This window comes from Trichomycterus rosablanca, chromosome 1, assembly GCF_030014385.1.
Source record: "Trichomycterus rosablanca isolate fTriRos1 chromosome 1, fTriRos1.hap1, whole genome shotgun sequence".
In the NCBI taxonomy this organism is placed as follows: domain Eukaryota; kingdom Metazoa; phylum Chordata; class Actinopteri; order Siluriformes; family Trichomycteridae; genus Trichomycterus; species Trichomycterus rosablanca.
Window position 1 is genome coordinate 4,524,916 of NC_085988.1, and position 26,230 is coordinate 4,551,145.

Here is a 26,230-nt window from a genome sequence, read left to right on the forward strand (position 1 = left end):
GTACACTGACTACTCTAAGTTATATCCAAGTTTCATGTCTATAGTGTTGTCCCATGAAAAGATATAATAAAATATTTGCAGAAATGTGAGGGGTGTACTCACTTTTGTGATACACTGTACAGTATAAACCAGAAGACATGATAAAACGTATTACATTTTAATGAAAACGAAACTATCTCACCATCTGGAGTACTCATATCTAATCATGAACTATAAACCAGACAAAAAAATACATTTATTAACATTTAGTAAATACAATATTATCTTATCAATAGCAAGTATAATCTAAATAATCAAGTATTTACAGTTAGTTCAGGGTTTAAAAGAAAGTACTGTCGTGGAAATAGAAGAAGAAATGATAAAATAAAGATAACAGTTGACTGGATTGGAGAATTTATTGGCACGATTGTGGGTTCTTACAGCCGTGGAATAGCTGAAGAACCAGGAACAGAGGCCTGTCTCTATGCTGCTCTAGTCACATCCTATTGAGTGTTAGGCCTCCATTCCAAGCAACATAATACTAAAATTCTAATAATATTAAACATAATATTTATTTTTCCATAACAGTAACAAGCACAATTGTACATGAACACACTTCAAAATTTCACATAATTGTTTTGCAGATTGATCATGTCAGCACATAAACCTGCATTTCTGATTAAAACAACAAACCAGAGACCTGAGATCAGCCACATCTTCTTATTTTATTTGTACTTTGTTGATTTTACTGTTTCACAGAGATTCATCCACACTGATTGTAGACTGTAGTGACTCTGTAGATGATGAAGTTCCTCTAGAACAAAGAGAATAAAAAGTGGATCATTGTTCTCTCTGCAGGTTGTGGCATTGTGGTGTATCAGATGAAGGTTGTTCTGCTCTGGCTTCAGCTCTGAGATCAAACCCCTCACACCTGAGAGAACTCAATCTGTCTTATAATAAACTAGGAGATTCAGGAGTGAAGCGTCTCTCTGCTGTACTGGAGAATCTTCACTGTAAACTGGAGATACTGAGGTAAGATCATCTCTCTGAGAATCACACATGAGCTGCTCCTCACTAACTCATCTTCTCTAATAGTGAGACTGAAACAGAGGATTTAGGTTTGAATGGAAGTTGTGTCTTTACTAAATAAAGAGAGGAAATGATCTGTTATAGTTTAGTTTTTAGTTTAGTTTAATTTGTCACTTCCATCATTTACCTTCAGCATATACAGAAGTGAGATACCGTTTCTCTACAGATTATAATGCTCAATCAACAAGCAGTCACACTGTGTAAGTCACTCATAATTAATGATTAATATTAATAATAATAATATTAGACAAAACTAACAGTTAATAATAATATAACACTATTAGCTGCCCCCCTCACTGCCTGATGAAAACACAAATCAACTTAATCAACATTAATAAAACATGAATGAACATAAATACATTAAAGTTTTCATCATGGGGTCAGAGAGGAGGAACCAGTCTGGTACAGTAATTCAGTAATGTAGTCAGAGAGGAGGAACCAGTCTGGTACAGTCATTCAGTAATGGAGTCAGAGAGGAGGAACCAGTCTGGTACAGTGATTCAGTAATGGAGACAGAGAGGAGGAACCAGTCTGGTACAGTCATTCAGTAATGGAGACAGAGAGGAGGAACCAGTCTGGTACAGTAATTCAGTAATGGAGACAGAGAGGAGGAACCAGTCTGGTACAGTGATTCAGTAATGGAGACAGAGAGGAGGAACCAGTCTGGTACAGTAATTCAGTAATGGAGACAGAGAGGAGGAACCAGTCTGGTACAGTAATTCAGTAATGGAGACAGAGAGGAGGAACCAGTCTGGTACAGTAATTTAGTAATGGAGACAGACAGGAGGAACCAGTCTGGTACAGTAATTCAGTAATGGAGTCAGAGAGGAGGAACCAGTCTGGTACAGTCATTCAGTAATGGAGACAGAGAGGAGGAACCAGTCTGGTACAGTCATTCAGTAATGGAGACAGAGAGGAGGAATCAGTGGTACAGTCATTCAGTAATGGAGACAGAGAGGAGGAACCAGTCTGGTACAGTCATTCAGTAATGGAGCCAGAGAGGAGGAATCAGTCTGGTATAGTCATTCAGTAATGGAGTCAGAGGAGGAACCAGTCTGGTACAGTAATTCAGTAATGGCTGCTCATGATCATCTTCATCAAGGAAAAATCCAGCAAACCAACCAGGGGTGTGTTTCTCAAAATGTTTGTAACACTAGGTACTTCGTAACCTCGTACTTAAATTTATGCGTGTTTCCCGAAACCCTTCGTAACTAACGTAATATTTTAAATTTGTTGGAAGTTACGAGTAGTCTGACCCATTCGGAACTCACTAATTACTTTTTAACTTAAAGTTTGCATGCACAAAACAATAAATGCAGCTAATTTGCCTTTTAAAAATGGACACTCTGGTTCTATGCATGGCAACAGCACTTTTAGGTCATTCATTCCATTCCGAGTATAAAAATGTGTGTATTATTTATTTTAAGGTTTAAATAATTTAGTTTAGGTAAATTTTAAAGTTAAAAACACTGACAAAATTAAAGCATTTTATAGAACATTTAGTTAAAATTACTAAAGTCTATTTAATAGTAATGCATTTACTATTGTTACTTGGCTATATACATTACTTTGTATGGAGGGCAGTATATAATCGGTACAGAATGGCCTGGTTTGCTAAAACTCTGTCATAGAAAGCTTCTTAGCCATGATGTCAAGTTTGGCCTCTTTCAATTCCACCAGCTCTACATGGTGTATCTCCCTCTGTTGAAGCTTTAGCTCTAGCTTTTAGAAAAAGTTCTGACAGCATGGAAAATGCAAATAAAATAAAAACAGAGTTTTTTACATTGACTATAACTTTTATTTGATGTCAGACAGGATGAACCTGAGATTTCATGTTTTATCTGCTCAACTTTTTTTCATTTATTAATAAACATCCATTCTTGCATTTTAGGGGCAATCTAGTAATGCAGTGAAAAAAATAAATAATGAACAGGTGATTGTAATCATGGTTTGGTATATGTCACGAATGGGGGCTAAGGCAAGACAAAGTGGGGCGGACACACATGCAGAGATGTAAACCAAAATTTAGATATTTATTAACGAAAGACAGCACAGAACAAAACAAGGCTAAACAAAACTAAACACAGCTAAACAATGACAAAATAGACTAACATGGCTAACAACATAAACTAGGCTAACTAAACATGAACAAAACAGTTCATAGAGTCTGTGCTCCAGTGCACCTCTTAAATAGAATGCAGCTGGAGCCAATTAGTTCAGGGGGCATGGCACACAGGAGCACCAGAGCACAGAGGCAAAGTGTTACACACACACCTACCCCTAAAAAACTAAAAAACACAAGGAGGTCCTTGGCCCTGCGGGGCAAATTTAAAGTCATTTAGTACATCTTGAGGCAGGCATGACATAAGTGCTGTAACGCAGGCTGCTGACAGAAAACCAGCCAACAAGAGTTCAGAAGCAACCTCTTGGGTTGCTGACTTAACAGAAGCGCTGTCAGGGAGCGCCAACATGGAAACAGGAGCACCATCGGGGGTGCCAACTCAGGAACAGAAGCGCCATTGGGGGGCGCCAACTCAGGAACAGAAGCGCCATCGGGGGGCACCAACTCAGGAACAGAAGCGCCATCGGGGGGCACCAACTCAGGAACAGAAGCGCCATCAGGGGGCCCATCAGGGGGCACCAACTCAGGAACAGAAGTGCCATCGGGGGGCACCAACTCAGGAACAGAAGCGCCATCGGGGGGCACCAACATGGAAACATGACCATCGAGGGGCGCCAACTCAGGAACAGAAGCGCCATCGGGGGGCGCCAACATGGAAAAAGAAGCGCCGTCGGGGGGCGCCAACATGGAAACAGAAGCGCCGTCGGGGGGCGCCAACTCAGGAACAGAAGCGCCGTCAGGGAGCGCCAACATGGAAACAAAAGCACCATCGAGGGGCGCCAACTCAGGAACAGAAGCGCCATCGGGGAGCGCCAACATGAGACCAAAAACCAGCTGCGTGGAGCCTGGCGAAGAGGCTTCGGGATTCAGCTGCGTGGAGCCTGATGAAGAGGCTTCGGGAGTCAGCTGTGTGCAGCCTGGCGAAGAGGCTTCGGGAGTCAGCTGCGTGGAGCCTGGCGAAGAGGCTTCGGGAGTCAGCTGCGGGGACCCTTGAGAGGAGGCTTCAGGAGTTAGCTGCGAAGAGCCTGGCAAAGAGGCTTCGGCAGTCAGCTGCGAGGACCCTTGAGAAGAGGTGTCCGAAGTCAGCTGCGAGGACCCTGGCGAATCTCCTTAAATCAGCTGTGAGGACCCTGGAGAGGCGTCTAGAATCAGCTGCAAAAACACTGGAGAATCATGAATAAGCTGCGAGGACCCTGGAGAGGCGTCCGGAATGAGCTGCTTGAACACTGGAGGGACGTCGTGAATCAGCTGCTTGAAACCTGAAGTCTTCGTGAATCAGCTGCTTGGAACCTGAAGAGGCCTCGTGAATCAGCTGCTTGGAACCTGAAGATTCGTCTTGAATCAGCTGCTTGGAACCTGAAGAGGCTTTGTGAATCAGCTGCTTGGAACCTGAAGATTCATCTTGAATCAGCTGCTTGAAACCTAAAGAGGCTTCGGGAATCAGCTGCTTGGAACCTGAAGAGGCTTCGTGAATCAGCTGCTTGGAACCTGAAGATTCGTCTTGAATCAGTTGCTTGGAACCTGAAGATTCATCTTGAATCAGCTGCTTGAAACCTGGAGGGACGTCTTGAATCAGCTGCTTGGAACCTGAAGAGGCTTCTTGAATCAGTTGCTTGGAACCTGGTGAGGTTTCTTGAATCAGCTGCTTGGAACCTGGAAAGGCATCTTGAATCAGCTGCGTGGAACCTTGTGAGGTTTCTTGAATCAGCTGCTTGGAACCTGGAGAAGCTTCTTGAATCAGCTGCTTGGAGCCTGGAGGCGGCAGCAGCAGAGCTGAAGGAGAATTGTCTGTAGTAGACTGTGGCTTGAACTCTGCAGGCTGAAACATAAAGCTTGGAACTTTGACAGAAAACAAAACTGGAGTGGACTTGGAACTGTTCGACTCTGTCTGGGTGGCAGGAGGGCCCGAAAGTACAGACAGACCATCTCTGAAACACTGACCTGCTGACTGACACCTACGACCGACAGAGACAGACGAACACGGAACAGGACTAGACAAACTAGAACTCATGGAACCTGACTTGGAGACATGACTGACTTGGACAGATGGACAAGACATGACCGGCTGACTGACCTGAACCTGAATACCTGGAACTGGTGAACATGACATGGACTGAACTGGCAGGGTACGGCCATGGACTTTCTTAGACATAGACTTAGGCTGACTATGAGTCAAGGAAACAGACAGAACCAGCAGAGGACTGACCTGAACTCGAGTACCTGAAACTGAAGCCGATGGACAGACAGAAGGACCCCTGGAGCCATTGGGATCTTTACAAGGGACATGACTAGACAAACTAGAACTCCTGGAAACTGACTTGGAAACATGACTAACTTGAACAGATGGACAAGACATGACCGGCTGACCCACCTGAACCTGAATACCTGGAACTGGCAAACAAACAGAAGGACCCCTGGAGCCATTGGGGTCTTTACAAGGAGCAATACTTAACAAACGATCCTGACTGGCTCCTAACATGGACATGGGGCGGTCACGAGCATTAATAGTGAGCACTGGCACCCGGACCACATCAGCAGTGGGCACTGGGGGAAATTTTACATCCCCAGTGGGCACTGGATGCTGGGTATAAGCTGCAGTGGGCGCTTTGCTGCGTGAAAATTTGACCCTCAAAATCCTTCACCGAGTTCAGCTTAACTCCCCTGTCAGACAAAAGCTGCCTGGCCCACTCACGAGCGGCACCCCTCAGTCTAGACATCATGAACCGTACCTTGTCGATTTCAGCTGGCTGGGGGTCCAGAAGGTGCTGCAGGTAGAGCTGGCTCTGTAGAAGGAAGCCTTTGACACACGGGTCGCTTCCATCATAAGGAGCTGGCCTACTTAACAGTAAGGTTTGAGGAAACCTCATGGAGTTAAACTCAGGGAAGACATGAACAAAAAACATCTTGCTGTGTCTTAGTAAAGTGAACTGTTATGTCACGAACGGGGGCTAAGGCAAGACATAGTGGGCAGACACACACGCAGAGATGTAAACCAAAACTTTATTTACTATATTTATTAACAAAAGACAGCACAGAACAAAACAAGGCTAAACAAAACTAAACACAGCTAAGTAATGACAAAATAGACTAACATGGCTAACAACATAAACTAGGCTAACTAAACATGAACAAAAACTTAACATACGGAGAGGGGGGCGTGGCACACAGGAGCACCAGAGCACAGAGGCGAAGTGTTACAGTATAAAAGCAGCATCCAGGAAAGGCTAAGAGTCTCTGATGAGTAAAGATGATCAGAGGATCCAGTTTGTCCACAAATGATTGAAATGTTTAAAAACAATGAAACTCAAAGAAAGACTGGAAGGGATTTGCATGTTCTCCCTCTACAGTGCAGAATATCATGAAACCATTCAAGGAATCAGGAGGAATTTCAGTGCATAAAGGACAAGGGTGCAAGCTTAATCTAAACGTTCGTGATCTTCTATCCCTCAGACGGCATCAAGAACCTCCACTCAACACTAGCTGATATAACAGGGCAGTGATAGCTCAGTGGTTAAGGTACTGGACTAGTAAACAGAAGGTTGCCGGTTCAAGCCCCGCCACCACCAAGTTGCCACTGTTGGGTCCCTGAGCAAGGCCCTTAACCCTCAATTGCTCATCGTGTTCAGCTCATTGTGTAAGTCGCTTTGGATAAAAGCGTCTGCTAAATGCTGAAAATGTAAATAAAATATAACCACATGGGTGAGGGATTAGTTTATCAAACCTTTATCAAGCTCTACAATACAGAGTTACTGCACAAATGATACTTAAAACTTTACTGTGTGAAAAAAAGCCTTATGTCCAGAAGTTGCGTCGACTTCTCTGGGGTCGGAGGCATCTAGGATGGACCATCACACAGTGGAAACGTGTATTGTGGTCAGATGAATCAGCATTCCAGGTCTTTTTTGGAATAAAATAGATGCCGTGTGCTCCGGACCATCCAGACTGTTATCAGCAACAAGTCCAAAAGCCAGGGTCGGTGGTATGGGGGTGTGTCAGTACCAGGGTCTGTCATAGTATGGGGGTTGTCAGTACCAGGGTCTGTCATAGTATGGGGGCGTTTCAGTACCAGGGTCTGTCATAGTATGGGGGTTGTCAGTACCAGGGTCTGTCATAGTATGGGGGCGTTTCAGTACCAGGGTCTGTCATAGTATGGGGGTTGTCAGTACCAGGGTCTGTCATAGTATGGGGGCGTTTCAGTACCAGGGTCTGTCATAGTATGGGGGTTGTCAGTACCAGGGTCTGTCATAGTATGGGGGCGTTTCAGTACCAGGGTCTGTCATAGTATGGGGGTTGTCAGTACCAGGGTCTGTCATAGTATGGGGGCGTTTCAGTACCAGGGTCTGTCATGGTATGGGGTGTGTCAGTACCAGGGTCTGTCATAGTATGGGGGTTGTCAGTACCAGGGTCTGTCATAGTATGGGGGCGTTTCAGTACCAGGGTCTGTCATAGTATGGGGGCGTGTCAGTGCCCCTGGTAAAGATAATTTACACTATGTGATGCAGCATTAATACAGGAAAGTACGTTGAGATCTTAGAGCAACATGTGCTGCATTCAAGACGTCGTCTTTTCCAGGGACATCTAGCATTTTTATCAAGATGATGTAAAACCACCTGCTGCACACATTACAAAGGCTTGGCTTGGCTGCAGTCCTGACCTGTCCCCAATAGAGAACGTGTGGAGAATTTTAAAAGAAAAATGTGACGATGACCCCGTACTGTTACACATCTTAAGACGTATTTGCAGGAAGAACAAGACAAAATAAAAGCTGAAACACTAAATCACTTGGTCTCCTCGGTGCCAAAACCTCTTTTAAGTGGTGAAAAGGAACAGCAACATTACAAAGTGGTAAATGTTTTACTGTCCCAACTTTTTTTTAGAATGTGTTGCAGACCTGAAATGCAGAAATGGATGTTTATTAATAAATGAAAAGAAATTGAGCAGATAAAACATAAAATATCTCAGGTTCATCCGGTCTGACATCAAAAATCAAAGTAAATGTAAGAAACTGTGTTTTTAATTTATTTGCATTTTTCATGCTGTCCCAACTTTTTCTGATTTGGGGTTGTAGACTGTAGTGACTCTGTAGATGATGAAGTTCCTCTAGAAGTGAGAGAATGAAGAGTGGATCATTGTTCTTTCTGCAGGTTGAATAATTGTGGTGTATCAGATGAAGGTTGTTCTGCTCTGGCTTCAGCTCTGAGATCAAACCCCTCACACCTGAGAGAACTTCATCTGTCTGATAACAAACTAGGAGATTCAGGAGTGAAGCGTCTCTCTGCTGTACTGGAGAATCCTCACTGTAAACTGGAGATACTGAGGTAAGATCATCTCTCTGAGAATCACACATGAGCTGCTCCTCACTAACTCATCTTCTCTAATAGTGAGACTGAAACAGAGGATTTAGGTTTGAATGGAAGTTGTGTCTTTACTAAATAAAGAGAGAAAATGATCTATAAAAATAAACCTGTAACAATACTGAGTCCTTCAGTCTAAGAGGAGGAATTACTTCTGATTCAGGTTTTACTGCTATTACACCAGATCAGAACATCTTACCATGTTGGATTCTTCATATCTGTTTTTTTTAACCTTAATATGTAAAAAGCTTCCTGTTAATTAATAATGTAAAATCACCACTAATCACTAAACTATTAGAGTTAAGTTACGTCTACTGAGGTGAATTAAATTCGTAGATAAATGTAGTAAAATAAAAATGATGAACTTTAAACCAGATAAAAATATTACAAATGTTATGACCCATCTAGGGTTAGGCTGTAAGATAAATTGGGTGTGGTGTAATGGAACTCTGTGGTGAACAGAGATCTAACTGGAATAATGGATTGTACATAGCTTAAAGAAAATAAATAAATAAATAAATAAAAGAACAAGATAAAACTGAGATGTAACGACTGCAGATGAACACATTTATAGAAGGATAAAAAGGATGTTGTATAGGGGCAGGGACGACCATGTGTAGTTTTAACAAGAATAAGAGAATGATCACAGAGGTATAAACAGATAACACACTATTACATTTTAAAACAAAAAACTATCCACAACGAAAAAGACACTTACAAAGTTCATGTGGATGACGTTCAGCCGTTCCAGAAATCGAACGATTCATTTGTTGCCGTCATGAAGACACCTTCACCCCACTCAGCGATCTATTTGTTGAAACATGCTAATGAACATAATTGAAGGAGCACACAAACTCACAACACTAATATATGCTGACTGCTCAGGAGGTCTTACACAATTTATTAACTTTTAATAAACACACAAGTATCTAATCAACTCCAAGTAAGATCTACATCATCAAACATTTGCAGTTAGTTAAGTGGTCAAAATAAAGTTACTAAAACAATTTTGGACCAGTGAACTTTTTTTTGTTTTGCTGATCCACCATGTCAACACAGGAAACTTGATTTTTAATAAAACAGAAAATGAGCACAAAAAGAAAAATGTTGTTTATATCCAACACTGTGAATAAAGCAGCACATTCCACCCCTCACATCAGCACCAAAACACATCCACACCCTCATTATTACCATTTTATACCTAGTAATAAGAAGTGTGAAAGATCTAAAAGAAACCAGAGACCTGAGATCAGCCACATCTTCTTATTTTATTTGTACTTTGTTGATTTTACTGTTTCACAGAGATTCATCCACACTGATTGTAGACTGTAGTGATTCTGTAGATGATGAAGTTCCTCTAGAACTGAGAGAATGAAGAGTGGATCATTGTTCTCTCTGCAGGTTGAAATATTGTGGTGTATCAGATGAAGGTTGTTCTGCTCTGGCTTCAGCTCTGAGATCAAACCCCTCACACCTGAGAGAACTCAATCTGTCTGGAAATAAACTAGGAGATTCAGGAGTGAAGCGTCTCTCTGCTGGACTGGAGAATCCTCACTGTAAACTGGAGATACTGAGGTAAGATCATCTCTCTGAGAATCACACATGAGCTGCTCCTCACTAACTCATCTTCTCTAATAGTGAGACTGAAACAGAGGATTTAGGTTTGAATGGAAGTTGTGTCTTTACTAAATAAAGAGAGGAAATGATCTATAAAATATACTTTAATGACCACATAAAACATCACTATTAATAACTGTCTAATACATGAAAGACAAAAAAAATAATAATAAACAGACAGAACTGTTTACATCACACTATAGTGGTGGCACCACTATCTTATAACAGATAAAAATAAAATCACAAAGTCTGGGAAATGTAGTCAGTAATAAATTGTAGTGGCTTCAATCACACTTCTGTAAATCTGTAAATCTACCACAAAATTGTGTTGTGTTTTAATAAACATTTATTTCATGACTGATAATACATGTAAGTTTAACCCCCCTAAATGTTAGAGATTTATTTGTTATTGTTAATTATTAACAATAAAAAATAGCAATAACAATAATATCTTCATGAGACAAAACTAACAGTTAATATAAATATAACCATGGCGATTTCTCTAAGACTGCAAGGGAAGCTCAGCTTCCCCTTAAATGTCAAAAAGTAAATGGTCAAATATGTACAGTTGTGTTAACATTTCATTGACTACAAATGCGTTAGAAATTGTTCATCTCGAAGACGAGTTCATTCAGAATCAGCTACTTATCACAAATCGATGGACTCGATTTTGTTAACTGCTCATACATTCTTGTAGCGTCAATGCATTTGCTCGTAGAAGCTGAGCGTCTATTCACTTCTATGGAACGTTTTTTTTATTGCTTCGAAACTCGCCGGTCATTGGATAAATGCCACGATTTTGTCCTGCCCCCAGACACGAAACTAATGCAAGATGATTGGAGGATGATTGTCAATCCTGTTTTGATTGACAGCTATTTTGGGATCTACACCGTCACTTAATCACTGGGAGCTTCAGTCCCATCGCGGATTTTGCGAGTGAAGTTGAAAGACAAACTGCTGCAACCCATTTCTTGGTATTTGCTTGGTGAAATTACTCGACCATTTCCATTGTTCATTGTGTAAATAAAACACACTCATAGTATTTGTTTCAGTTTAACATAATTTCAACATTTCCTTGTTCGAGTTTAATATTGATTCGTTAGTTCGTTCAATCAATAATTCATACTGTTGTCTAGGTCGGTGTGAACTAGCCAGCTAGCAAGGTACACACCATGGCAGACAATGCTAATATTGTCGACCTGATTTTGGCAAAGCCATTTGATAGTCTTCCTTACGAGGAGAAAGTTAGAATTAAACAGCAGGACAGATCAACAGGGGAAGGTAACAGGTCTTTTCAGCTCTCCTGGTATGACAAAGTTAGCTGGCTGACTGGAAGTGCTGTGACAAAGAAAATGTGCTGTTGTATTGTTGTAACTGTTGTACTTTTTAAAGATTTTACAACCAGTAATTTTACTTTTAAGTATGTTTTGTATTAAGAATTGTAATTTGTTACAATGTAAATAACATCCGTTACTGAGTTACAAAATGCTAAAAAAAAAATCTCGTCTGGCTGCAGTGGATTCTGTGATGGAAAATAAACTGGTGCTAAAATGAAGGAGCTGTAATCTAGATATAGAGTAGAGAAGGGTGAAGTTTAACATGTTTGAAGTTTGATGTTTCGTTATTTGACAACGTAGTCTGATGTCAAAGAATGGCAAAGTTTTGTCTCTTACATCTTGAAGGTTTTCTTTGGGTCATTTAGTGAAAGTCACAACACCTGTAAGCTTGACTTGTGTTGAGTTATGAGATTTGCAGTACGATTGTTGTTTGGTGTTGGTGATGAAAAGAAGGCTGGTCGTAGAATCCACAATTAATGCCAACTTCAGTGGTTATACAGTTTGAAAAAGTTTTATGGGATGGTCTGTATTAAACTGACACATTACACATCACTAAATGTTTTAAATGTTGTATCAAAATTTTTTTTATATTATATATTAATTAAAAACAACTATTGTGAGATTTATATCCACTTGTTTTGTTTGCATTACACATAAGAGACACACCCTCCTGTTAAAGAAGTAACTAAGTAACATTTACTCTGAGTAAATTTTAAATGTGTTACTTTTTACTTGAGTAGATTTTTAGACTAGTAACTTTACTCGTACTTAAGTAAAAATTCATTAAAGTAATAGTACTTTTACTTAAGTACAATATTTTAGTACCTGTGATTATTACTTTGTTATACCTCGTAATAGGGCTGAATGGTATATCATAAATATCGATATAGTTGCTAGCGCTGTTCAAATAATTGAGAAGAAATACTCAAGAGATTAAAGTTTAAGATCAAACAGAAATTTTTTTTAACAGAATTGAATTATTGGCAAAAGTATTCTGAGCTCAGGGAATCTTCACATCTCTTATGCTACAGCTGCAGAAATTCCAAGAATAAGTGCGTGTTCCTTATAGTAAGGGCCCCTTGTTGCAGAGCGGGGTACAGGGGTGGGGGCCTAAAAACTAGAGTCAATAAGTCAGAAACGACTCTTTTCAGACATATTATTCTTTGGAATCGGATCAGAAAACTGTGCTCTTATCTATGGTAAAGAATCAATCATTTGCTCACTTTGTAGGCAAAACAACTTCGGTTCAAAAGATTCAGATGTATAAACCAATCAGAGCTTCCGAATTCATATTTTGGGCAGAATTTCAATCTCTCTCTTCATTGGTTGCTGAATAATTGACAGTTTAGTGAACTAATTACCAGTTTCAGCTTTCAACCACTAAAGCAGAGAGAATAAATGACATAAAATTATCTAAGATGGTCTTCATTAGTTAGGTAGATAAACACAGTTAAATATGGATTTTTATATTCTGGAAATATACAAGATGGCTGCGGTTATGATTTTATACTGTGGTTGATCTGGGTCAGGGTGCTGCTGTTTTCCGTGCGCTTTCATTTTGCAATGATAGTAAATGATTAATAAATATTAAATGTTTTGGATTTTTCCAATGCTGATATATTTGTAGTAAAACAGAGCAGAAATGTGATCATGAGATTCTGCTAAAAAGTTTAATATAAATGTTGTCAATATTAATACAAATACAGCCTGTAATAATACAAAATATAATCACTGTCATAAGTCAGAATCTATCAAACCTACAATGTTTTGTGTTTTTAAGATAACTTATAAACAATACAAGATAAAATATTGGCGGTGGCCTGTAAGTATACATTGTATGGTATTGTATATTGCCTCCTCTCAAAAGCATATTGAGATATGAGGTTTTTAGTCAAATCACCCAGCCCTACCTAGTAAGAAGTGTGAAAGATCTGAAAAAAACCAAAGACCTTCACATGAAGGATGAGATCTCTGTCTGCAATTTCCTTCGGGATCAATAAAGTCTTATCTACCTGAGATCAGCCACATTCTTCTTAGTTTCACAGAGATTCATCCACACTGATTGTAGACTGTAGTGACTCTGTAGATGATGAAGTTCCTCTAGAACTGAGAGAATGAAGAGTGGATCATTGTTCTCTCTGCAGGTTGCGTGATTGTGGTGTATCAGATGAAGGTTGTTCTGCTCTGGCTTCAGCTCTGAGATCAAACCCCTCACACCTGAGAGAACTTGATCTATCTAGAAATAATCTAGGAGAATCAGGAGTGAAGCATCTCTCTGCTGTACTGGAGAATCCTCACTGTAAACTGGAGATACTGAGGTAAGATCATCTCTCTAAGAATCACACATGAGCTGCTCCTCACTAACTCATCTTCTCAAATAGTGAGACTGAAACAGAGGATTTAGGTTTGAATGGAAGTTGTGTCTTTACTAAATAAAGAGAGGAAATGATCTATAAAAATAAACCTTTAACAATTGTTATGTGGAAAGGACCAGGACCTGCTTAAATAAGCCATGTGCAGCTGCAGGTTGTCAACCCTAATTAGCCTACCTATTATTTAGTTTGAGGCGGTCTGTAGTTTTTGCGACGCCGGGGACCAAAGGTAGGTACACCAGACGCCGCAGGAACCCTAAAAACTAGTCCTTCAGTCTAAGAGGAGGAATTACTTCTGATTCAGATCAGATTATTTCTTTTACATCATTTAATACATCATAAAAAATATTATTAAATGTTTAGTTAAAACTGTTTACATCACACTATAGTGGTGGCTCCTCCAAGGAAGTCTGGGAAATGTAGTCAGTAATAAATTGTAATGGCTGCGATTACGCAGAATCTGTAAATCTACCACAAACTGTAACATTGCTGTTTTTAAATAAACATTTATTCATTCAGAAAATAGTGACTAATATTTTACTGACATCATAACTTTATTATTATTAACATTTCTTAACAATTTAACAGTTAATATAAATATAACACTATTAGCTGCTCTCCTCACTGCCTGTTGGAAATACAATAAAATTCTCAGTTATTTCTCTGCTAAAATATTTTATAAAAGAGCTAAATGTTTTTAATCAACATAAATCCATTAAAGTTTTCATCATGGAGACAGAGAGGAGGAACCAGTCTGGTACAGTAATTCAGTAATGGAGACAGAGAGGAGGAACCAGTCTGGTACAGTAATTCAGTAATGGAGACAGAGAGGAGGAACCAGTCTGGTACAGTAATTCAGTAATGGAGTCAGAGAGGAGGAACCAGTCTGGTACAGTAATTCAGTAATGGAGACAGAGAGGAGGAACCAGTCTGGTACAGTAATTCAGTAATGGAGTCAGAGAGGAGGAACCAGTCTGGTACAGTAATTCAGTAATGGAGTCAGAGAGGAGGAACCAGTCTGGTACAGTCATTCAGTAATGGAGACAGAGAGGAGGAACCAGTCTGGTACAGTCATTCAGTAATGGAGACAGAGAGGAGAAACCAGTCTGGTACAGTCATTCAGTAATGGAGACAGAGAGGAGGAACCAGTCTGGTACAGTAATTCAGTAATGGAGACAGAGAGGAGGAACCAGTCTGGTACAGTAATTCAGTAATGGAGACAGAGAGGAGGAACCAGTCTGGTACAGTAATTCAGTAATGGAGACAGAGAGGAGGAACCAGTCTGGTACAGTAATTCAGTAATGGAGACAGAGAGGAGGAACCAGTCTGGTACAGTAATTCAGTAATGGAGACAGAGAGGAGGAACCAGTCTGGTACAGTAATTCAGTAATGGAGACAGAGAGGAGGAACCAGTCTGGTACAGTAATTCAGTAATGGAGACAGAGAGGAGGAACCAGTCTGGTACAGCAAACTAATCAGATCACTTTTACTATCAGTACATTCAACTGAAAGAAGCCATAAAGAAAACAGTCAACAATAAAACATTTATAACCAGAATTTTCTACCACTATATTTACACTTACATACTAGTTACAAAACTATGTGGACACATCTATTTATTCAGTTCAGGGGTTTCAGCCACACCCACTGCTAACAGGTGTAAAGAACCATTTCTATAAAATAAAATAATTCTTTTCCAACAAATTATGTTTCTTTGAATTTAGAAAAAAAAGAGCTTTATCATGAACATATTTTATAAAAACTTTTTTTTTAATCTGGAGCACTTTCACACCACTTTTATCTTTAATGTGTGGTTAGGTGTAGGTCTCAAAATTGATGATTTTTTTTAGCTGCTCCTGTTAGGGGTCACCACAGCAGATCATTCATCATCATATTTGATTTGGTCTTGTTTTATTTGTACCTTTGCTGTTTCACAGAGATTCATCCACACTGATTGTAGACTGTAGTGACTCTGTAGATGATGAAGTTCCTCTAGAACTGAGAGAATGAAGAGTGGATCATTGTTCTCTCTGCAGGTTGTATAATTGTGGTGTATCCGATGAAGGTTGTTCTGCTCTGGCTTCAGCTCTGAGATCAAACCCCTCACACCTGAGAGAACTCAATCTGTCTGGAAATAATCTAGGAGATTCAGGAGTGAAGCGTCTCTGTGCTGTACTGGAGAATCCTCACTGTAAACTGGAGATACTGAGGTAAGATCATCTCTCTGAGAATCACACATGAGCTGCTCCTCACTAACTCATCTTCTCTAATAGTGAGACTGAAACTGAGGATTTAAATTTGAATGGAAGTTGTGTCTTTACTAAATAAATGATCTATAGAAGGAAACATTTAACAATACGAAGCAGTGTTTACTGCTTTTCCACCAGCTCAGAACAACTCTAATAATAACTTACATATAATCACAGTCACTGTCTCTTGATTCTGTTTTTCAATAATGTAAAGCACTTATTGGTTCCAGTTTCAATAAAATAGTTGGCCCAACGTCTGGTCTTTCTTTTATAATACATTTATATTGTTCTACAATACTGACCCAGGGTGAGGATATTACCAGTCCTGGTGTCTGAGAGGTAAATTTTCCCGGCTACCAGGTTTTTATTTGTACTTGTCCAGTGGATAAGCGACTCATTCAGCTGTTCACTTGGTCATCACCAGCGTTTCACTTCTGTGAGTTCATAATTAAAAACTTGAACTCTAAACTGATCTCATTATTAAAACATCTTTTCATTTAAAGTGTATTTTAGCTGCTATAAATGTTTATTAATAGTTTGATGGAGGAAGCGTGTGTGTTCTGGACAAGGCATGGAGTATTGATCTCTCAACCAGAAAGCACTGCCCTTAATGCTTGTATAACCTTCAGCACTGAGCACCACACAGATCTACAACTTTACTACATAACCTATGTGGCCACTGGAACAGAGGAGCACAATTCTAATAGCAGCATTAGGAACCGGGCATCTGTGTAACCTCATGTTCTCATCTCATTTTAGCTAATGCATGTCTAGTAAACAACAATGTGCACTAATGCTTTATTAGCTAACTAGCACACAATATTATTTATGTGTAAACAGAATCTGTTAATTTACAGAAGCTCTGAAGGTCCAGAACCAGAACCAGCACTTCTAGATCTTACACTGAATATTCATTTAATACCTGCTCTCTTATATCAGGATTAATCTAAATGTTTTGAAAGATGCTGTATTTTATTTTTGTTTCGCTTCAAGTAAAAACTCAGCAGGATGAAACAGTTAGTAAAAATGAGTTCTCAATTTTGATGTTCACACTAAAAATTAAAGATGAATTTCAGTATAAGAAACTCCAGTCCTCTTTACAAATCCAAATATTGTACTGTAGATGTTCTCTTATCAGGTTTTTATTCATACACTCCTGAACAGGATGCCAAACCAACGCAGAGCATCACTCACCCATTTACTTACCAAGCTGATCCGGGCAGCACAGTGGCTAAGTAGGTAGCACTGTCACCTCACAGCAAGAAGGTCCTTGTTTGATCCCCAGGTGGGGTGGTCCGGGTCCTTTCTGTGCAGAGTTTGCATGTTCTCCCTGTGTCTGTGTGGGTTTCCTCCGAGTGCTCCGGTTTCCTCCCACAGTCCAAAGACGTGCAAATGAGGTGAATTGGAGATACAAACTTCTCCAAGACGTTTGATATAATCTTGTGAACTGATGAATCTTGTGTAATGAGTAACTACCGTTCCTGTCATGAATGTAACCAAAGTGTGTCCACCTTCTGTTTTATTAGAAAACAACAAGAGTACCCAGAATTTGAGTGACAGGGGGTTAGGGTCAAACCCAGGTCCTTCAATCAAGTTTTTTTTTTTTTTTTTTTTTTTTTTTTTTTTTTTTTAATTATTGCAGTTTCTTTTCTTTTTTTGCTCCATGTGAGTTTGATTTGATGATTAGATGTAGAAATAAATTTGATAATAAACAGTGAAGATCTGATCATTGTTCTCTCTGCAGGTTGGATCGTTGTGGTGTATCAAATGAAGGTTGTTCTGCTCTGGCTTCAGCTCTGAGATCAAACCCCTCACACCTGAGAGAACTTCATCTGTCTGAATATAATCTAACAGAATCAGGAATAAAGCTTCTCTCTGATCTAAAGAAGGATAAACATTTCAGACTGGAGGATCTGAGGTGAGTAAGAACTATTTACTGCTCACCTATTTGAGATAGTTTCTCGTTAAATCCACTCTGTACTGAACAGAACTTTGTAAGTAAAGACACCAGAACAACCGTTCCATCATGTTTCCATCATTAAATATGAGGACACAGGACTGTTATTAATTTATTCTTTTATTATTTTCAGGTTTTGGAGATAAACTCAGATGTAGACGGAGATTAAAAGCAGCGATTATTTCTGGGATGTTCAGTGTATCTTCAATGTTGATGAACGGAGAACATGTCAATCATTCTACAATTCAAATGACCACAGAGGTGATTTACAGCTGTGATTAAAACATCTGTACAGGATGTGAATGAGAAAATGAAACTGTGCAGGATTCAGACATCATGACACGAGTGAGAAACTGTAGAAAAGGTTTTAATCACAAGAAGAAAGTGTTTATGATGCTGAATAGATTGTTATTATGATCAGACTCTGGAGACACAGCGCTCGTCCTGTACATTCAACATCTAATTCACTCACATCAGTCACAGATTCATCTGATATTATTAAACCACATTCTGATTTTAATCATGTGTACAGTTATATACATGAAATCATGATTAATTATTGATTTGTATTGAATCCTGGTGTATATTATTGTGTATAAAACAATAAAACTTTATTATATCAGCATCTGTTGTTTGTATGTTGTGTAAAGTGAGAAGCACAAATGTATGGACACGTTTTGTGTTGGAAATGTTTCTGATGAGCTGAAGTCTAGAGAACAATAATCCATTAAACATGAGTAAGAGAGACGACCAAGAGACCAGGAGGAGGAACAAGACACAAATAGTCATAAGTGCTGCTTTTAGGACTTTTGGAGTGAAAGATTCACTTTCATCTATTGATGAGTGAATGAAGTAAATAAAGAGCAGATTAAACCAGAGCTCGATCATCACTCATTCATCTTTAAATGAAGAATTTCCTGACATGTAATTAAATATGATGTCAGTGATGTGAGCAGCTTTCATATAAGCCAACAAACATGGTAATACTCTGGTCCTCACCACTGTGGCAGTAAGAGCTGGACTTCATCTGAGCCTGATCCAGAACAGTGGCTTCACTTCATTACTAATAGAAATGTGAACTAATACTTTAACCGTGTTAAACATGTTTAAGAAAGAACAAAAACATCAGTGAAATGTCTAGAATTAAAGTTTATTGTTGTTTAAATGAAACAGACTACAGTCCACGTCACTGAAGATCTGGGGGGGTCTCCTCAAGATGATCTCTTTAGTACCATGGACAGGGATCTTCTGTGGTTGTTGGACTGCACTGGTGAGGATATGTGAGCAGCAGAAGTTGATGTAGAGCTGATGTGTGACACTACAAAAATAATACACTCATATTAGCCAGTGTTTAATGTTCACAATCACTGACTGTTTAAACATTTAGAGTATTGAAGCGATGCTATAATACATTAGGAGCGATGTACCATGATGCGCTGGTGCTGGTCTAATAGTCTCCTCTCATCTACTGTCATTTACAACACAGTGTACAATGTACTGGAGCTTCCTGTGGTTCTGATCCGATGGTCTGACAGACAGTTGTGGTTCCTCAGCCAGCAGTTTTGGTTCCTCAGACAGCAGTTGTGGTTCCTCAGACAGCATTTGTGGTTCTTCAGCCAGCAGTTGTGGTTCCTCAGCCAGCAGTTGTGGCTCCTCAGCCAGCAGTTGTCGTTCTTCAGCCAGCAGTTGTGGTTCTTCAGCCAGCAGTTGTGGTTCCTCAGCCAGCAGTTGTGGTTCCACAGCCAGCAGTTGTGGGTCCTTAGTCAAGTCAAGTCAACCTTATTTATATAGCGCTTTTTACAATAGACATTGTCTCAAAGCAACTTTACAAAATCCAGGACCAACAGATACAAAAACCCTTGTTGAGCAAGCCGAGGGTGACTGTGGCAAGGAAAAACTCCCTGAAAATGACAGGAAGAAACCTTGAGAGGAACCAGACTCAGCAGGGCCCATCCTTCTTGGGTGGCCTGGAGGATACTTTAAATAAATACACGATTTACACAAAGCATACAAACACAGAACTAAATGATCTAAAAGTTATAACTGGTAATAAATAGATAAATAAATAAATAAATAATAATAAAGTTGTTATTCGGTCTAGTCTTCAATAAAGTCTGTAGTGATTTCTTGTCATTCTTGGTGCAATTACTCCCGACCCGTCACATCCGGCAGAAGCATCGTTGGCACTGCAGTCTTGACTTTAATCCTTAACCTCGGCGGGTAAACAGGTTTCCATCAGAATGCCTTTGGAGTAAAACAACAAAGAATGTAGTTAATAATGTACAATGCTAGTTGAGTAAAACAGTTTTACAGAGAGTTTTAGACTCCGGCAGCCCTAATTATTACAGCATAACTAAAAGTGAGAGCGAGCAGGTAACAATCCTGATCACCACAAGTTTCTATGACCAAGAACCCCCAAGCTCTGTGCCTTCGTCTATACTAATCAAAAGCCTGAGAAAATAAATAAGTTTTTAGTCTAGACTTAAACATTGAGACTGTGTCCGAATCCCGAATAGAGGCAGGAAGATTATTCCAGAGTTGTGGAGCTTTGTAAGAAAATGCTCTTCCACCAGCCGTAATCTTTTTTATTCTAGGAACTATAAGTAATCCTGCATCTTGTGAACGAAGTGGACGCGCTGGGTTGTAGTGATTAATAAGTTCACTCAGATACTGTGGTACAGACCATGTAGCGCTTTATAGGTTAGTAAAAGTATTTTGTAATCAATGTGGAATTTAACTGGCAGCCAGTGTAGAGATGATAGAACAGGACTGATATGATCAAATTTTCTAGTTCTAGTTAACACTCGAGCTGCTGCATTTTGAACTAACTGGAGTTTGTGTATGGATCTACCAGAGCATCCAGTTAGAAGAGCATTACAATAATCTAACCCAGAAGTTATAAACGCATGGATCAGTTTTTCAGCGTCATTAACAGATAGTATATTTCTTATTTTAGAAATATTACGCAAATGATAGAAAGCAACTCTAGTAATATTATTAATGTGTGTATCAAAGGAAAGATCTGAATCTATTGTGACACCTAAGTTTTTTACATCAGAGCTAGGAGTAACAGAGAAAGTGTTTAGGTTTAGCACCAGGTTAGACAACTTGTCTCTTGCAGCTTTAGAGCCAACAAGTAAAACCTCAGTTTTATCTGAATTAAGTAAAAGAAAATTACACGACATCCAGTTTTTTATGTTGTTTACACAATCTTCTATATTACTGATTGTGTCAGTATCATTTGGTTTGGCTGATATATACAGCTGTGTGTCATCTGCATAGCAGTGAAAATTTATGCCATGTTTATGAATAATTTCTCCTAGTGGAAGCATATAGAGTGTAAATAATAGCGGTCCCAGTACCGACCCCTGTGGAACACCACACTTTACTTTTGTAGTTTCCGAGCATTTATTATTTACATAAACAAATTTCAGATATGATTTGAACCAAGAGAGTGCGAGTCCTTTAACACCTACTGTATTTTCTAGCCTCTCCAGTAAAATGTTATGATCGACCGTATCAAACGCTGCACTAAGATCTAATAGAACAAGAAAAGAGACATCCATTATCAGAAGACATTAACAACTCGTTAACTACTCTAATTAATGCGGTTTTGGTACTATGGTTGGGTCTAAATCCTGATTGAAATTTTTCATGAATACAATTTTCATTCAAATAAGAGCATAACTGTTTGGAAACGACTTTTTCTAATATCTTAGAGACAAAAGGAAGATTTGAAATTGGCCTATAATTAGATAAAACATGTGGATCAAGATTAGGTTTTTTAATCAGGGGTTTAATAACAGCACTTTTAAACAATTTAGGTACATACCCAAGGCTAAGGGATGCATTGATTAATGTAAGCAGGGGCTCTACAATAGCTGGGAGTAAATCTTTAAGTAAACGAGTTGGAACAGGATCGAGTATACACGATGATGACTTCGATGATTTAATCAACGCAGTTATTTCATTTTGGGAGATTGGATTAAAGGAATTTAGTTGGATTAACTCGTTACTATTCTCACCAATGCTGCTCAGAGTGAGTCCATACTTATCACTGGGAAGTGACACATTTTGACTCTGAAGTCGTATTTTTTCTATCTTGTCATTAAAGAATTTTAAAAAATCATCGCTGGTACAGTCGGGTGGTTATTAGATTCAGTTTCATTAACGTTTTTAGTTAATATGGACACTGTCTCGAAAAGGAATCTAGGATTGTTTTTATTTTTCTCTATTAGGGACGAATAATATAAAGATTTAGCTTTTATAAGGGCATGTTTATACTCAGTTAGAGCATCTTTCCAAGCAATCTTATACACCTCCAGTGTAGTGTGGCGCCACTTGCGTTCTAATTTCCGTGCTGCTTGTTTAAGTGCGCATGTGTGGTCATTGTACCAAGGAGCAAGTTTTTTCTCCCTAATCAGTTTAGTTTTGAGTGGGGCTACGTTATCTAAGGTTGTGTGCAGTACGGTCTCTAGGTTTTGAGTTGCCTGATCTAGTTCTTTAGGTTCTGATGCTGATATATTTGGTAATTCTGGTAGGCAGTTTATGAACGCTGCTGCAGTTGCAGATGTAATAGTGCGCTTACATTTAAAACGATGTGGTTGCTGTATATTATTGGACAGGGACACTTCATAAATTAGTAGAGAGTGATCAGAGATTAAGTCATTCTGTGGTACGATTACCAGGTTGTCTATGTTAATACCATAAGTAAGTATTAAATCTAAGGTATGTTTACAGCGGTGAGTGGGTCCCGTTACATTTTGGGTGATGCCTAAGGATTCTAAAATAGAATCAAACGCAGTTTTGAGTGGATTACACTTATCCTCATAATGAATATTAAAGTCACCAACAATTAAAGCTTTTTTAGTTGATAAGACTAATTTTGAAAGAAAATCTGCAAATTCGTAAGGACCAGGGGGTCGATAAACAGTAACCAGTTTAAACATACTAGTTTTATCAGATGAACATTTATTGGTTATGTCAGAGATAAGAACCTCAAACGAGTTTGTTATGGGAGATGATTTTTCAGTAAGACCTATGTCTTTATCATAAATTGTGGCTATTCCTCCACCACGACCGCTAAGACGTGGTTTATGTTCATAACTGTAACCCGGAGGAGATGCTTCATTTAAACCTAGATACTCATCAGGTCTAGCCCAGGTCTCGGTTAAACAAAGTGCACTAAGACAATTGTCTGTAATTATTTCATTTGCAATTACTGTTTTACATGCAAGTGACCTGATGTTCAGAAGTCCTAACTTTAGTTTAGCTTTACTATGGTTTTCATGATGCTCATTTAGATTAATTTTAATTGTTATTATGACATACTTTTTGATTTTGTTTTGGCTTACACCTGCCACGGTAAACAGACACAGTCTCAATGGTTTGTGACCTAAGGATTCCGGGTGACGTCCGATGGCGACTCGCAGACAGTTGGTTAGGCCTGTTTGTCTGCTGCCTGGTCTTGGCTCTGGATAGTCACTTACCACTATCTGCCGCTACACTAACGCGGTGGTAAAGCCTGTCACCTATGCTGCAAGAAATGCGAGCAGCACCATCCCAAGTGGGGTGGACACCATCCCGCTTCAAAAGACCAGGCCTTCCCTCAAAGGTGGACCAGTTATCTACAAAATCAATGCAGTTTTCTGAGCACCATTTAGACATCCAGCGGTTCAGCAACAACAACCTGCTGTAGGTTTCGCCACTGGGTTGAATCGGTAAGGGGCCAGAGCACACTACTGCCTCAGACATCGACCTAGCTAACTCACACACCTCTTTAACATTACTCTTAGTAACCTCAGACCGCCGTAAACGAACATCATTAGTGCCGACGTGGATAACAATCTTAGAAAATCTACGATTAGCATTAGCCAGCACTTTTAGATTTGCTCTGATGTCAGGCGCCCTGGCCCCCGGAATACAAGTGACTATGGTTGCTGGTGTCTCTATGGGGGTTGCAATACGCACGTGTCGGAGCTGAGAATCTCCTATAACCAGAGCACTTACATTAACAGGCTTCTCAGCGGGTGGCTCACTGAGTGGGGAAAACCTGTTGGACACGTGCAACTGAGATGGTCGGTGCTTTGCCCTACGACTATGTCGCCGAGACGTCACCCAGTCGCCCCGCTGTGAGGGCTCTAATGCCGGAGTCTGGGGTTCTACACCTGAACTGCTGGCATTCGGGACTGCTACAGCTGTATCTAAGCCCGCACTAGTAGTAGTCTGTTCTAACGCCCGAATGCGCCCTTCTAACACTGAGATCTTCTCCGTCAGACTAACAACTAATCTGCACTCATCACATGTAAAGTTATCACTAACGACGGAGAAGGAATAACTGAACATATTACACTCGATACAGGGATATAAAGCTCCTGCTGGGGCCATTACAACAAAGAAATGTACTTAGCTTTAGAAGATGAAGTTGATGTTTAAGTTGGATTCACAGGTGCTTCTGCTGGTAGTCACAGAAAAACGGCTTTAATTCCGGACGAAACAGGCGATGATGAGCTGGAATATAAATACAAACAACACAAACGCGCTTCGTTCGGACAAACCGGCTGTAATTCTAGAGGAAAACGGTGTTTATGCGCTCGTGTACAAAACAAATAAACAGAACGCGGTTCCTATAGACAGAAAACGGCTTTAACTCCCCACAAAACAAAGGTTTTTAAGCGCTGAAGTACAAAAACAAACAAACACAAATGCGCTTTGTTTCCGACAAAACCGGCTGTAATTCTAAAGGAAAACGGTGTTAATGTGCTGGTGTACAAAACAAATAAACAGAACGCGGTTCCTACGAACAGAAAACGGCTTTAACTCTCCACAAAGCAAATATGTTTAAGCGCTAAAATACAGAAACATCCAAACACAAACGTGCTTCGTGCGGACAGAAAGCGGTTTTAATTCTGGATGAATAAAATGTTAATTCGCTGAATTACAAAACAAACAAACTAAAACCGGCTTCGTTCGGATGCCGGTAGCAGAAGTTTTCACAAGCACGGATTTACGTTAGTAAACAAGCGTAAACACAAGCGCTTTTTTACGATAGACAAAATAACACTCTATATCAACACGCGCAAAAGATTAACGTTTAAAACATACGTATATAAAAAGTTATTTAGCTAATGGCTACAAACAAACAAACAACTAGGCTACAGTCTCAGCGTGCGTCTCAGCGTGCGTACCACCGGAAACCGGATTAGGTAATCTAGTAGCCAAGGTGTTCCTGGTCTCACCCACGTATTGCAGATTACATTTTATGCAATAAATCAAGTACCAGCGTGCGTACCACCGGAAACCGGAAAAGTGGGTGGAGGAACCAAGAACCAAACTACACACTATGGTCCACCTTTACTTTTGAGTCTAATAGTTGTTTTGAATTTTAGTTCTATATTTGTATGCAGCAGCGAAATTGGATTGTTTAAATATTTGACTTTGTTTGTTTGTGTAAACCTGTAAAAACTCACTTATGTTATTCACTTTCTAAGTAAAACTCGAACACTTACTGCTGACAATCATCACCGTCGTGATCTCTCTCATTTATTTACTTATTTATTTACTTTTTCTTAAACACACAATCACATGGTTACCTCCTCCTTACCCTAGTGATAACATCTTTTAGAGGAACGTAACAGGGGTGAAAGTGAGATTTGCATGAAGACGGCTGAGTGATCTGCTTTCTCCCAGAATAGAGCAGCACTTTCACCAGATGTTCAACTTCCTTCATCCAAACTCACTGAAGCACAACACACAGCACTGAATCTCCAGCTAAAGATCTTCTCTCCTAACACTCATCATGATGATGAACTAGAAGAAAAGACCAGACAATGTCCAAAATCAAGCTTTATTTCAGCACAGCAAAACTACAGGAAGAGCAACAGGACACTGAACAGAGGAAAGACAGAAATGCAGCATTGTGTAGAACTGAAACTCCATTGTAGAAGCATGTGGAAGTGTCTCCATGTTCAGTTCTATCTGGGAGCTGCTAGCCTTCACACTGGTTCTTTCTGAATACGACGGGATGATCGACGCCACCGTGAGAGACCTTACAGCCAAACTCCTCCCCCTGATCCCACTGTGCTTTGCTGAGGGTCAGGGTGCTGCCACGCCTCCAACTGCCCCCTTTCAGTTCTTCTGCTCCGGTCACCACCC

General features: G+C 39.7%; 1 protein-coding gene and 1 pseudogene across 1 annotated transcript in view; one reads left to right on the plus strand and one right to left on the minus strand.

Moving 5' to 3' along the window:
• Nucleotides 1–18,041, plus strand: part of LOC134318088 (NLR family CARD domain-containing protein 3-like) — a 62,326-nt gene extending 44,285 nt beyond the window's left edge. Inside the window, exons 11-16 of the mRNA XM_062998841.1 lie at nucleotides 838–1,011; nucleotides 8,335–8,508; nucleotides 9,946–10,119; nucleotides 13,643–13,816; nucleotides 15,907–16,080; nucleotides 17,864–18,041. Of these exons, the coding sequence (XP_062854911.1) occupies nucleotides 838–1,011; nucleotides 8,335–8,508; nucleotides 9,946–10,119; nucleotides 13,643–13,816; nucleotides 15,907–16,080; nucleotides 17,864–18,041 (1,048 nt within the window). The remainder of the gene's footprint in view (nucleotides 1–837; nucleotides 1,012–8,334; nucleotides 8,509–9,945; nucleotides 10,120–13,642; nucleotides 13,817–15,906; nucleotides 16,081–17,863) is intronic.
• The window catches only part of LOC134316941 (zinc finger protein 850-like), a 1,214,164-nt pseudogene that overhangs the window by 994,085 nt on the left and 193,849 nt on the right, over nucleotides 1–26,230 (minus strand).